This window comes from Hyaena hyaena, unplaced genomic scaffold (genome assembly GCF_003009895.1).
Source record: "Hyaena hyaena isolate Hyena2069 unplaced genomic scaffold, ASM300989v1 scaffold_1144, whole genome shotgun sequence".
Lineage (NCBI taxonomy): Eukaryota > Metazoa > Chordata > Mammalia > Carnivora > Hyaenidae > Hyaena > Hyaena hyaena.
Genome location: NW_024081779.1, coordinates 134,528 through 149,569, shown reverse-complemented (window position 1 = coordinate 149,569; position 15,042 = coordinate 134,528). Strand labels below are relative to the sequence as shown.

Here is a 15,042-nt window from a genome sequence, read left to right as displayed (position 1 = left end):
ACTGCCCTAAAATCATATGAAAAGATAGATCTTTAGAATAGCATTACCTAGATGTTCTTACAGCTAAAGAAACAATGGGATCATTACACACATTGCCAACTTACTGGGTTTTCTGCACTTTTCCACCAATGACAGCATTCCATTCATAAAATTTCCCTTAGAACTCTAGGCAGGGTAAGATTGGATCTCTTGACTCAGGACTTGATAGTAAATCAAGTCTTTAACATTTAGACAATTTCATAAAAATCTTAAGTAAAGGAGTATGTTTGTGTCAAGAAATATGACACAGTCACATTTCAACTTTCTCGGGGATAAATTTTAGCAGAAAGCAAAAAAAAAAAAAAAAAAAAAAAATCAGTAACTATCCCAATGACATTTTAATCATTTTCTTACACAAGTCTTTTAAAGAGCTGGCTTGAATATGAATGTATTGTATTTTGAATATCCTCTTATATTTTCACACTAGATTCCCAGCCAAAGAAACAATTAAACCATAAACTACTAATTATATGTTTTCTTTTTTACCATATTATGTCTTTAAAACATGACTGCTAACCTAAGGCTCCTCGATTTTCAGTGTTCATGTCAGTTTTTTTTTTTTTTATTTTAACAGAAGCTAACTGTGAACTTTGTCTTTTGCTAAAACTTTTATTTCCTTGTCCTTTAAGGATCATATTTTTGTCATAATAATTCAACACCTACTGTTTTTAAAACCAAAATTGATTGAACAAAATCAATTTCATTCTTGGACAATTAATTTCTTGTTATATATTAGTGCAAGCAAGCTAAGGGAATGGAATATATAATTTAGCACTAAAATCCTCCATTTTTGGACACTCCATACATTTTTTTTGTTCCATGTGTTGACGTTAATAGTTTCCAAATTATACCCATATAAATTGCAATCGCCACAGTCAGCTAACACAGAAGCAAAACTTGAAAATCACTTGGATACTCTTGAAAAAGCAGCTATAAACAGATGTGATGCTAAATAATTCTACAGATTTTATTTCTAGCTTGCCAAGTGTCAGTCAGATGGAATGTGAACACAGCATTCACTGCCTGGAAAATCAAAGACAGCTAAAAAGAATGCCTTGAGATTTCAGGTGGGACTTGGGAACCTAGAGACTTGGCTGAAACACCTGTTGCTTTCGAGTCTGGGAAGCTCTTCTGTATTCACAACCATCTTCAAAGACTGGCAGATGGCCAGTGGCAAAAAGGAGACAGAGGCCAAAATGCAGACTAGATGATTGACAGATAGATGTAAAGATAGATAAAAATATAGTTCAATACTTAAAAAAAAAATAGAATTACATGCATTTTATATCCAAAAGGCTGGCAAATCAACGCCATTTTTCCAGAGGAAAGAAATGCAGTCTATATATTCAGAATTGATCATTTTCTGCTCCTGAAAGTTTCTTTAACTTCAGAATTTTCTGAAAGACTATCCAAAATTTCCTAATCTACTTTAACATGTACATTTCCTTTCTTTGTTTTAAATATATATATATATATTTGCTAGTTTACTGATTGATTCAGTGTAGGTAATAGGTATGTGTGATAAAAATTCAAACGCTACAAGAGAAAATCTGATGAAATGGTAATATTTTCTCTGTATACCAATTTCCGATTTCTGGCAGTTTCCCCAAAGGTCAACTGTAACTAGTATCTTACGGGTCTTTTCAAAATTATTCTCTATATCACAATTTTTGCTTTCATGTAATGGATAAAATAACATCATAGCTCATTATACTGTTACAATTAATTCACACAAAAAGAATTAGTACACTTGTTAAATCTAGATTTGCAATGCTCAAAAGGAAAAAAAAATAGGCTTTAATTTTGTATTCTTAAAAAACAACTTTGTTTATGTTGTATTTCAAAACCAACTCATTAACTGAAATGCTAAGATTCTTTATTTAAATTTGAAAGGATTATAAATTGCACTAAAATAAATTCAAAATTCAATTCATCTCTTACAAACATTGCACATCTAAAACAATTATCTTGGCTGTATGGAATTTCTAGAAGCGCCATAAGTTCTTTTAGAACAGTGAATCTCTACTTTGATAGTGTAGTTTTTTTTAAAAAATTCAGAAAACAAACATGTTCCAATGATTTTAACAAGTTAACAATATTCCAAAGTCTGATTTATTTTATATTCTGTACTATCAAACAAAAGCTTATTTTCTTTTATCAACATCTCTTTCATTAACTCTGAATAGATTTTTAAAAATTTTTTATAATGTTTATTTATGTTTGAGAGAGAGAGACAGGGAGACACAGAATCCAAAGCAGGCTCTGAGCTGTCAGCATAGAACTCAATGCAGGTCTCAAACTCAAGAACCACGAGATCATGACCTGAGCTGAAGTCAGAGGCTCAAACAACTAAGCCATGCAGGTGCCACCCTCCACCCCCTGAATAGATTTTAACAACAAATATTTTTATCTTCAAAACGTTTTTTCTACATTTCTCTATTCCAAAGGAAAAATTAGAGTTTCCACACAACTTTGGCATAACCATTGCAGGCTTCCATGACTCTCAGCCCATTTGTGCAAGATCAGCATTCCCACTGTGCTCCACTCAGATCACCTCAGGATCCTCTGAAGAGGTTTATTAAAAGGTTCAGTCCCTTAGGAGGAACTTAACGGAGGACCATGGGGGAGAAGAAGGGGAAGAATAGTGGGGGAGAGGGAGGGAGGGAAACCATGAGAGACTCTTGAATGCCGAGAACAAACTGAGGGCTGATGGGGGTGGGAGGGAGGGGAAGAGAGGTGATGGGCATGGAGGAGGGCACTTGTGGGAATGAGCACTGGGTGTTATATGGAAACCAACTTGACAATGAACTATTTTAAAAAAAAGGTTCAATCCCTTGACTCCACTCTGGACCTATTGAATATGAATCCCTTAGTGAGATTCAGGGAAATTTGCATTTTAACAAGTTCCTGTGGCAATTCTTAACTGTATTAATATTTGAGAACTACTGAACCTACAGTCACTCAGAATTAAAGAATATAAGAATCAAATATACCTAGATGAGATATGCATTTCACACTTCAGGATACAAAGTCAAAGAGCTTTATTGATTTGTCGAAGATCAGTCAGCTAATTTATGGCTGGACCAGTAGGTATTCAGGAATCCAATCTATTCCACCCACGACAACAAAACATGACTGCCTCTCTACTATGAATTTTGGGAATTGTGATTCCTTTTCAGTAACTCAGGTATGCTTCCTCAATTCTGGGCTCTTCCTGAACCTTAGCTGGTTGGTACTGCCTGACACAGAAAGCCCAATACACTTAACAAGAACTCATTAAAGAGAATCTCATTTGGTCTAGGTTTGGGCTACTGTGGTCACCAGTTTCAGACCTATGGGAAATTTGTTCATTCCTGTGGAGTGTCTAATTACAGCTTAATGTTTTTCTAATGTCTTCAGTCAGAAATGACAGCTTTCTCTTCCTCCTGTCTATCATGACTAGGCAGCATACAATAAAGGATTCCAATTAACTTTTCTTCAATTAAATAATTTTCTTGGATCTGCTATTTCATAAAGGACATAACTTTATATCAAAGACAAAAATAGAATTATGTTAGTTATAAGCAGCTTCATAGTTTGCATTTAAACCTGATATTCAGTTTTTTGAAAACGTTACCATTTTCGGCTATCAAAATATTACTGATCAGTAATTCTGATAAGCAGATGGAGGCTATTTCAACTTGAAAGGAAGTCAGCATATTGAAACATAGATCAATAAAAATTTATTTAAAATTCTTAAAGCTTGGTGAGTTCTAAATTTTTTTCATATTTGTTTTCTTATTTATCTATTTATTTAGAGCACTAGTCTGAGAACAGGAGAGAGAGAGAGAGAGAGAGAGAGAGAATCCCAAACAGGCTCCCACACTGACAGAGGAGAACCTGATGCAGGGCTCAGTCTCTCAAACCATGAGATCATGACCTGAACCAAAATAGGGTGGGATGCTTAACTGGCTGAGCCACCCAGGTGGCCCAAGCCTGGTGAGCTTTAAATACCCATCTGAAATTAGGGCATTTCCAAGTAGAACTTTATTTTACCCCAATCCATTGAAATAAGGCTACAATTATAATTAATTTCGAATCACAGCTGCTGGATTTCCCAAATAGCTTCTGTTTATTAGGTCTGTACTTTACACCTTATCATCAAAGCCAATGGGTTTCCTTATGTGAAAGAATCATGTAAATGTGTAGTCTACAAGCAGCCTCAAATATGAACTGAAATCATAATGTCAAAAGGGCTATAGGCTAATGCTTTGCCCAGGATATAAAAGGTACATTTAAACAAGTACAATTATACTCTACTGACTAATCTTAATTTTACAAATTTCAGAGTGTGACATGTCCTTTGATAATTGTGTTTTCTGATCCTTTCTTTTCAGTCTTAAAGTCTTGGACTAAATTAAGACTTACAACTAAATTAGACTAACAGAATGCTTTACATGACCCTCTAGGGATTACAGTGGAAATGTACCTTACTTGAGGGCTAGATATTGAGGTGAGTAAGTAGGTAAAAATCCTAATGAATCAAAATCTGTTTGGAATTCCCTTAGTACAGCTCTTTCAGAAGACTACCATTCTTCTTCTTTCTTAAATGTTTATTTATTTATTTTGAGAAAGAAAGAGAAAAAGGGAAAGGGTGGATGAGCAGGGGAGGGGTAAAGTGAGAGGGAGAGAGAGAATCCCAAGCAGGCTCTGAACTGTCAGTGCAGAGCCCATTTCAGGGCCTGATCCCATGAACCATGAGATCGTGACCTGAGGTGAAGTCAAGAGCCAGGTGCTTAACCAACTGAGCCACCCAGGTTCTCACAGAAGTCTGCCATTCTTTTAATAAAACTACTTCTTCCAATGTCAGTATGGACTGTTGGATTTTGGCTGACCCTAGATGAAGTTGTTGGCTTCCTTTAAGGACCATGTGGTATGAAAACCACTCGCTGTTTTCTTAAATCCTAAAATCACACTTAGTCTTGTTGATGTGCCTATGTGTTTAGGGGTATGTAGAAAGAAAACCGAGAGGGATAGATATATTCAAGTCTCCTTGGTACTCATATTCAGAAGCATAAGATTACTGATTGGGGAAAGGTTGGACTGGGGGCATTATTTTATTTAAATCTGTTCTCTTCATTTCTCTCTCCTCCCAAACTTAGGTAGTTAAATTTCTGTCAGTAAGTGAACATATGATAATGAGTACATTCTGTCTTCAAAAATTTGCTGTGCCTATATAAAAAGGATTTTTCATCCTTAATTAATTTAGGTTGATAATGCATTTTATATCATTAATGAATTATTAGTGACTATTTCTGACTGGATACACTTCAAAATTCTTGAAACCTAATACACGTGATACGTTTTTTTCTACTTCTCTTTTTGTTACTGAAAAGAAATCCAGCACATTCAGTGGAAAATCACAGCCAGTAGCATCGTATGCTTAAGGAAATACAATAGAAATAACAGGTCAAAATAAACACAGAGCAATTATTCAAAAATATTTTCCCTTCATCTCGTATATCTTCTTAAGGAAATATGTGATAGTACTATTTGGTAGGCACATGACTTTACCATTAGTAGGGGTTTACCTATTCTAGTCACTCTTTTGATGGGTGGAATCAGGGAAAGTATTCATTCTCAAATTTTTACCAGTAGTCCTATGACTTTGATTGGGGCTAAGTAAATAAAATGTGGAAAATTCTTTAAAAGTGAGACACCAAGAGACTAACTCCCCAGTAAGCAACATGCTTGATTATAAATGTTGACATTTTATGATAGGCATTAGCTTAGTTCTTTCTAGAGCCATTTGGTTGATACTGACAAAAGCAATGGATGAGAACAGCCAAAGTGACCAATTAGAATTTTCATCAAAGTGGAATTTCTGGCCTTGATCATCTTCACGATCAGTTCAACTATATGTGTTGGATTGTTGTATTTGTTCAGGCATGGTGTGCTGGACTAACATGAGTATGACTACATTTCTACCCTTGAAAGAATTTGTATTCTCTTTTTTCTCCTTTGTTGATTCCTCCTTTTGGTCTTCAACTCCATGTGGCAAAAATTCAAATTGTACACAAGAATACATAATAAAAAGTAATACTCATTCTCGTGTCTGTCTCTGTTCACTATAGTTTTCCCAGAAACAAATATTATCAGTCTCTTATGTATCTTTCCCAAGGTATTTTTTGTCTATACAAACAAAAATGTACATACAAATACATTTTAAAATAATTTTATATAATGAATAAATTAGCATATCTCCTACCTCATTACATTATGCCAGAGGCTAGTTCCTGGAATCTCTTCTTTTCTCAAAAAACACCTTCTCCACAGCTGATCTCATTCAGCCCCATGAATTTAAATACTATCTTTATTATAAACACTCTTGAATCTGAACCTCCAGCCACAACTTCTTCCTGAAATTTCTGGTTTATATATTCACACCTATTCAGCATTTCTACCTGAAGTCTGATAGAAAACTCAAATTGAACTTGTCCCCAGACAAAACTCTTTATTTCTCTCCACCCTACTCTCTATTTCTTGTGCCATCTTACCTATCTCAGAAAAGAAATGAATGCCAGTATCCACCAAATTACTCAAACAAAAGTCTAGAAAGCAGCCTTGATTCTTACCTTTTCTTCTTCCTTCACTTCTAATCAACTCATCTCTCCTGTTCCCCATAATTATCATCCTCGTCTAGGCAACTGTCATCCCTTCTATAGACTATTGCACACACTCTCTACTATTCTTTTCCTTTTCAATCTTTCTACACACACACACACACACACACACACACACACACACACACACATAAGAAAATAGCTATTCTCCTTGGAACAGCCAGAGTTTCATTTTTTAATTTTTTAAAGTAAACTCTATGCCACACATGGGGCTTGAACTCATGACCCTGAGGTCAAGAGTCGCATCCTCTACCCACTGAGCCAGCCAGGCACCCCCAGAGCTTCATTTTTAACACAAAATAAAATCACATCACTTCTGAAGTTCTTCTAAAATCTAAAGGCTTCCCATCACCCTGAGAATAAATAAAACTCTTCCTGGCTTACAAATCCTTCCATGTCTTGGTACTGTGCAACCTGCCTGACCTCCCTTGATACCATTCTCCCTTCACACTCAACTCCCAATGCTCCCAGCTCATTGTGCTTCTTCCTTTTCTCACCATATCAAGCTTGAACCCATGGCAGGACCACTGCATTTGCCAGTCCTCTCAGAATGCTCTTTGCCTTCTCCTTGGTATATGTAGTTGGTTCCCAGTCAGATCTAATTGTCACTTCTTCCAAGAAGCCTTTCTTGGCCACATAGTCCAGAGCAACTACTGGCTTTTTCAAACTCAACAGAGCACTCATTATCAACTAACCTTTTGTTTAATTATTTATTTGTTTGTTTTCAAGCTTAATAAGCTAAACTCTAACTCCTGCATGAGAGCTTTGGCTTTAATACATGAGTTTTGTTCAAATTACCTCAATATCTAGACTAGTGTTTGCTGTTTAGATTAGTGTAGAAGGCATTCAATAAGTTTTTAAGTACACAAATGAGTGAATGGATAATTTAAAGGCTAAAATATATTTAAAATTAAAAAAATAGACTTTAGGATGATGAAGGCTAATGAAACTAAGGTCTTTTCAAAAAGTCTGGGTTTCTTAGAATGATACCAACAAATAAACTCCCATTATTCTTAACAATTTTGCTGTATTTTCCCTTATAATGTTATTTTTATTTCTTTTGCCATAGCACTTATCACTACTAACTCTATTTTCTGCACATCCATTTGCTTAAATATTTTCTCATCATACTAAAAATGTAAGCTCCATGAGGGACAAACAAGATTTTCTCTTGTTTATCACTGAATTCACAATTTAGGATAACAACTTGAATGGAGAGAAATGCAAAAGTTTTTGTTGAATGAGTGGAAATAAAAGGTATAGTTGAAAGTGGTTGATTTAAATCTTCTAGATTTTCAGTGAAGAAACAAAAGCCTTCTTACCTAGAAGTAATGGGCCACCTATTCTAAGTAAACAGTTTTGATCATGGAATCTCATTAAATGTTCTTACAACTCAAATTCCTTTAGACCTTGGGTAAGCCACTACAAACATTTTGCCTTAGTTTCTCCTTCCCGAAAAATAGGAATTAAAAGAAATTAACAAACCAATTAAAATTATCTTATCTTTTTAGAGCAAGTCCAACTTGAGAGTTCAATAATCACCACCAACTGATTATCATTCAGGGGTAAATGAGCGCAAATGAGAAAGTAAAAAGGATGGAAGAAAAAAATCTGAGAGGCACTTTTTGTGCTGCTTAGGATAAGGCTTCTCTTGTTTTATTGAACTTGTTAATAAAAGCTCTAAAGTCTGGGGAAATGCTTCCGGGCAGCAAAAGCAAAGTTTTGAGGCTCACAGGTCTAAGGAGAAATTAATAAAATGCAGTGGGGAAATTAAATTGAACAAAAGTGCAATGAGCCATAGTTAAAGCAATTAATTAAGCAGGTTTTGATATGTATATAACTGGGTTGCTGAAGAATTAAAAATAAATCCAAGATTTAAAACCAGTGTTTGTTATTCAGCAAAACACCCAATGGTCACATGTAGAAAACCTGTAGTTTGTAAAATAGTGTTCTTTGTTGAATTTCTTCCTTATTTACATGCATCACCACCTTTCTCCTTTTTCCAGTAATCTTTTTAAAAAATTATGCTTTCAATAATATACAAAAGTGTTTTGCTTTGCTTGATTATCTTCTGCATTCTTTTTATGCCAATTTTGAAACCATGCAATTTTCTTGCAGTCTCAACTATAAAAATATTTATTTTTCAGTAGTGTGTCTTCTACTTTTCAGGAAGCGATGAGGATTAACTTGCTTAGCGCATCTGCAGCCTGGCAGGTGTGAGGCAGAATGGGTGAGGTGTCAGGGCAGCAGGCTGGGGAGTCACACAGATCTAGTGTCCGTTCACACTTATCCCTTAAGAGCTATGAGACCTGCACAAATAACCTAGCTCCTGTAAGCCTCAGTTTCCTCCGCTGTAAAAAAATTTGTATGAGCTAAATATATTTGCAAATTCCTTGGCACAATGTCTGCCAGAGACGTATTTCAATAAAATGGAGGTATTAATACAAAGCGATTTGCAACTTGTGGGTGTATTTTGATTGCCAAAGTTGCTTGTGTATATATATATGTGTGTACCTATATATAAACTATAAATATAAATTTATAATATAAATATATCCATAAACATTTGTATATTTTCACCAAACATATTTTTAAAAAATAATGAAATGGTTGGTGGAAAATACGTTTCTAGGCCAGCGTCCCAAATCTTCATTTGCAAACTACGTTATTTGAGTTGAGGATTCGATTGAGAATCTGTGTCGGGTGGCTAACTCTTCTGGTTTTCCTTTGACTCTCCTGGCTTCAGCACTCAAAGTCCTTCATCCTCAGAAACCCTTCCTTCCCAGACAAATCTAATCATGATCCTTGCATTTGGAAGCTAGTCATTCATGCATTCATCCATCCATTTTTCTGTAGTACCAGGTGTGTTCTTATTCTGGAGCTATAACGACCAATCAGCCTTAATAAAGCCACAGACTCTCTAAGGAGACATAGCAACTAGTGTCCATGAGACCCGTGGTAACTGCCGACGATGGCAGCTTGCCCAGGATGTCCGAGAATCACAGGCCTGGAGAACCTCACACAAACAAACACAGGTTTTGGAAGACTTCTCAGAGGAGGTGAGCACTGAACTGGAACTTGAATTAGGCTCACGCCCTGGCAGAGTCTTCTACTTAATTCTCCTGGGAGTTTTTCGTTGTCAGTTCAGTATTACTTAACTATGCATATGAAAATGCTATCTCCTTAGATTCATTTTGGCTGTTACCTAAACAGATTTTCAATAGCATCTGACATGCATGTCATTTTTATGGAATGTCAACAACATATGAATATAAATGACCACAAAGCAGTTTTAAAGCAGTTCTTCTCTGCCTGGAGATACAGGCAAGTTAAAATTGACCTCAAGAGTATTCATCTCTTGTTTGCTTTATCATTATTTGAAACTCATTGCACAAAGGAAATTATTAGAACAGGCTACATTGAAAACAAAGCAGAGATTATAATAAATAATATTGTTCTATCCACAATACTGTACTGGTTGCCCCAAAGTGAGCAAGTTAGACATGCTCCCCAAAGCTTGTTACCAAGGAACTGGCATTCTATTCTTTATACTTCAATAACTTTTAAAGTATTCCTGAACATGCTGCTATATCATTACAGCGAGTGCTGCAGGAAGACGATAAGACATAGGCGGCTTATACAACAGAAAGCTGTTGCAAACAAGCACAGATGGGTAGCTTTAAGACTCAGTTCTCTACCTGCATGAAGAAGCAAACTTTTCATAGACCCTAAAGGTGGAAGGGGACTTTATTCCCAGAAAGACTGTAAACTGTATGGGGGGCAGTAATCACATCTATATTATTCACTGCTACTCTCCCAGGTCTTGGGACATAACTGATGCACAAAATGGTTGTGTAAATAAGAAAATACATTTAAAAGTCTTCACTCTGCATTTCCAACAAATGGTCATTCATTCTCCGAAAAACTCCTCTAAAAACTCCTCTTTGCCATTCATGAAAATCATTCTATTCATGTAGCGGTCAGTTAGTGTCACTTCATTCCCTAACTTTAGACAACATCTCTAATCTTGGCTAGTAACCTTTGAGACATTTGCTGGAATTTACTAAGAATATGCATGTGATCATGCATAAACTGTCCTTGTTATAGGAATGATACGTCATACCATGCTTTCTTAAAAATATGGACTAACGGCAGCAATTTATAGACTCCTCAATCATAATCACCCTCTAGTTTAAGCCCCATAGAGACTACAAATGTATATCAGATAATTATTTCATTGACTATAAAGGTTCTTGGTAATTTTGAGTGATCAAAGGAAAACTTCAAAACTCCTGAAACCTGAGCATTTTTTTGCATTCTGCTTACTTCTGCCCTTTTTACATGTATACATTTGCTCATATAAACCTAATCAATACACCTGACACATCTAAAATTCAATGGAAGAGTTAGAAGCAATGAATCTGTGAAAGTTTTACATTTTCTGTATTACTTTTTTTATTTACCTTTGAAGTTTACTACACCAACTGCAGTTGAAGCCAATCTGAGAGGATACACAAGGGCCACAACCATTAAACTGGAGACATGCTAGGAAACAGGACAAAATAGGTTTATCAAGACTAAGTGGCAGCATGGAGAGAAATTAAAAAAAAAAAAAGAATGCTCAACTGAAATTAAAATCGCCCATCCATTCCTATATACACATAGGATCAAGATACTTATGCATAAACAGATCAGATCATGAAACTTTCCACCTAGTTCTGTTCACGTGGTAACTTACTAGGCAATGGGGTCATCTCCACAGCTGAAATATTGGTAATTTTTGACATCTGTAACTCTACTCGGTGGTATTCATAAATTGTTCTTCTCCGGACATCTGTAAAAACAAAAATAGAAAAAAATAGCCTTTCAAGATTTCTTTGCCTATAAAATGACATTTAATACTAAATGTAGAATGATATGCTTTTCACCCAATGTGGTTTTAAAAGGAAGACTTAAAATAATCAATCCCTGTGAAGAGACCGATTGTTTTTTAAAAACCCTGAAAATCATGTGATATATCCAGAAGTCTTTTTTTAATTTAAGTTTTATTTTACTTTAGAGAGAGAGAGAATTCAAGCAGGGAGAGGGACAGAGAGAGAGAATCTTTCTATTTTTAAAAATGTTTATTTATTTTTGAGAGAGACAGAGTGCGAGTGGGGGAGGGGCAGAGAGAGGGGGAGATGCAGAATCTAAAAGAGCTCCAGGCTCTGAGCTGTCAGCACAGAGCCCGACATGGGGATCGAACCTACAAACCATGAGATCACGACCTGAGCCAAAGTCGGAGGCTCAACTGACTGAGCCACCCAGGCAGCCCAGAGAGAGAGAGAGAGAGAGAGAGAGAGAGAGAAGCGGGGGTGGGGTGGGGGGAGAATCTTAAGCAGGCTCCACACTCAGCATGGAGCCTGATGCAGGACCATATCCCATGACCCACGGATCATGACCTGAGCTGAAATCAGATTTGGATGCTCAACCAACTGAGCCACCCAGGTGCTCCCCAACCCCCCAGAAGTCTTTTTTTAATCAATGGAGATGAAATGTTGATTATGGTCTCAGATATCTCACTCTGCTAGTGGGCTCCAACCAATTATTACCAGGGATATACTGAAGACATTTTCTTGATGGATTTATAGATTTTGAAAGACTTTGACATAAAATCAAGAAGATAAAATGATATCATTTCTTTATAACTCAGGCTAAAATGAGTCTTTTAGGAATGGGTAACAATTACAAATTTTTCACAGCCTTAAAAAAATAATTTCACAGCCAGAATACAAGGTTTGATACAAAGGTTGATTGCTTTAAAGGTTCAGAATGAGTTTCTTTTAATAAAAGTAAAACAGAACTTAAATCATTTTAAAAATTAGTACTGATATTTATTAAACATACAGTATTATATCTGAGAAAGGTTAACAATTAGTACTTAGGTTGTATGAAGGATTTGTAATAATTCATCAACATTTCCAACAGCATCCCTGAGGAATAGGCTAGATGGGAGACTTTGACGTGAACTTTAATAATTAAATATCAGATAAACATGGCAAACATATTTTATTATAATTAAGACTGTTGATGAAATATATTTAAGGTCCCCTATTAAAAAAAGACCTGAGTCTTATGCTAATGAGCTTGCCTGAGTTTGGTAAATGGGAATGGAGAAGCAATGTTACCAGTATTTTATTTAGGTCTTGAAATGCTTGTGATATAAGGACTGCATTTCCTGAATGCTATTTTATCAATCAGGAATTAATTGAGAAGTTATAAGTTTATTTAGAAAATATCATGGTATCTAATCTTGGGAAGTCATATGTCATAGTGGTTGTTAGTATATGCTCTTGAACAATCTTGTGTGGGTCGAATCCCAGTGTTTCTGCTTGTATCTGTGTGACTCTGAGCTCCTTTGTTAGTCTCTCATGCCTCAGTTTCCTCATCTATTAAAAAAAAAAAGCCATTTGCTGAATATATCTTCAGGTTTATCAGATTGGAAAACACTGGTTAAGAACCATAATCCAATTAATTTCTTTTTGATATAAGCAAAAATGTATATATAGTTTTCAAAGTGTCAACTTTATCAAACAGAGGAAATGCTAATTTAATGGTATTTAATAAGGTTTCTTGAGGGGAGGGCACTTTTTTTTTTTAAGTTGTAAGGCACAGAAAAAGATTACCCAGTTTCTGCTTTGTTTAAATAATACACCTTCCTATATACTGGTTTCCCTTGTTTTTTGCTAAATAACTTAGTTCTTGGAAATAAATAAATAACGTGACTTTGCCATGAGATTACTGGGTTGGGGCGGTTTTGAGCCTCCTTCATACTAAAGTTCACTCAGTATCTATCATATTAGTAGGTGATTAAAATACTAGTTTTCTGTTCATTTCATATTATACTTTGAAAATCTGAAACTACTGATATAATGACTGTGAAGCCTCTGGAAGTTAATTATTGATTATGCATATGAGGTTAAGGGAAAGTGACCTTTTTTGCTATGCTAATTCTGTCACCTGCTCAAACCTTTCCAACTATGGGGAGGAAATGAGTTTAACAAAATGAAATTAATGAGAATGATTTTTGTTTGATGACTTGCCAATTAATGACAGCTTCCAAATGGTCATTTTTGTTGTATTTCAGAGATATCCCTGTCAAAAACAAGTAATTAGGAATGTATTTACTGGTAGCTCCTGCCAAAACTACAAGCTTTCATTTGATTCCAGAAATGTATTTAGCTCATGTGTCTTCTTTAGAAAGTCAGCCAAAATAATGCTGTACCAAAAATTCAGTCTTAGTAGTTTTGATACAGCCCTATTTTTTTTTTACTACTTTACAAAACTAATTTTAACTATAATACTCTTTAAAGGCTTTTAAAAATTAAAAAAAAATAAAGAACTAAAACTCTGAGCAGACTAACACTCAGAGAGTAAAGTATAGTAACCAAAATCTTGAGGTGATATGATTCAAAGTGTGAGTAATGGATTGCAATTTTTAGAAAATCTGAGCAAATTAACAGGAGGGATCATATGGAAACACCAGGGATCCTCTCCAATCAATATTCACTCTGGCCAAAATGAACACAGTTTAATGAGTACCCTGCGGCATGGTTAGCCATGATCTAGTTTATTTGCTTGTCTTTAAAAGTAACATTCACATAGAGAATGTATGAGTAATTTTCTAAATTGGCTGATTCTTCCATTTATATGAATATTTTAATACTGTCTGAACTGTGAAACAGATAATTTGCTAACAATGCTTTACTTATGGATTACTAATGTTTAATGACTGGTCCCAAATAGTTATTTCTTTTCCATTTCCAACTGAGCCTGCCACCCAGTACCATTCACTGAATGTTCTTTAATGTAAATAGCATGTATTGTACAACTACAAGATCATTCCTGGCATGAAGACTTGGGAAAGAAAGAGACTCTTGAGAAAAAAGGTGCACCATTACAACAGTGATTAAGCCTCCCTCACAAAATGTAATTCACTAACAGATATAGCTGGTTGGCGTTGTCAAGTCAAGCCTCTACAAATAGAAGATGTTTTTGCTTCAAACATTTTTTATTCCCTATGTAGTTCTAATTCTATTAAATAATAATGTAATTCAGGTTGGATAAGGCCACATAAAATTTAGAGGACCATGGAGTACCGATCTGAACCTCTTATATTTTCTTCTCGTCCTTCCCTTGCTGCTTGTGAAGTTTCAGGACATTGCTAAAACCTAAATGGTCAGATTTCAAAAGTTACTTGAGCATGCATAAAGAAAATCAGAAACTTCATCTAAAACCAAACGTTACTTTTCTCCTCATTCCATGCATTTACTAATGGCTTAAACAAGATGTCCTTACTTCC

The 15,042-nt window shown here is 35.3% G+C and overlaps 1 protein-coding gene across 1 annotated transcript in view; it reads right to left on the bottom strand.

Annotated features, from left to right (window-relative positions):
• Positions 1 to 15,042, bottom strand: part of LOC120224264 (plexin domain-containing protein 2-like) — a 234,382-nt gene that overhangs the window by 87,399 nt on the left and 131,941 nt on the right. Inside the window, exons 9-10 of the mRNA XM_039222500.1 lie at positions 11,440 to 11,535; positions 11,165 to 11,246 (exon numbers count right to left, since the gene is read on the bottom strand). Coding sequence (XP_039078431.1) covers positions 11,165 to 11,246; positions 11,440 to 11,535 — 178 coding nt within the window. The remainder of the gene's footprint in view (positions 1 to 11,164; positions 11,247 to 11,439; positions 11,536 to 15,042) is intronic.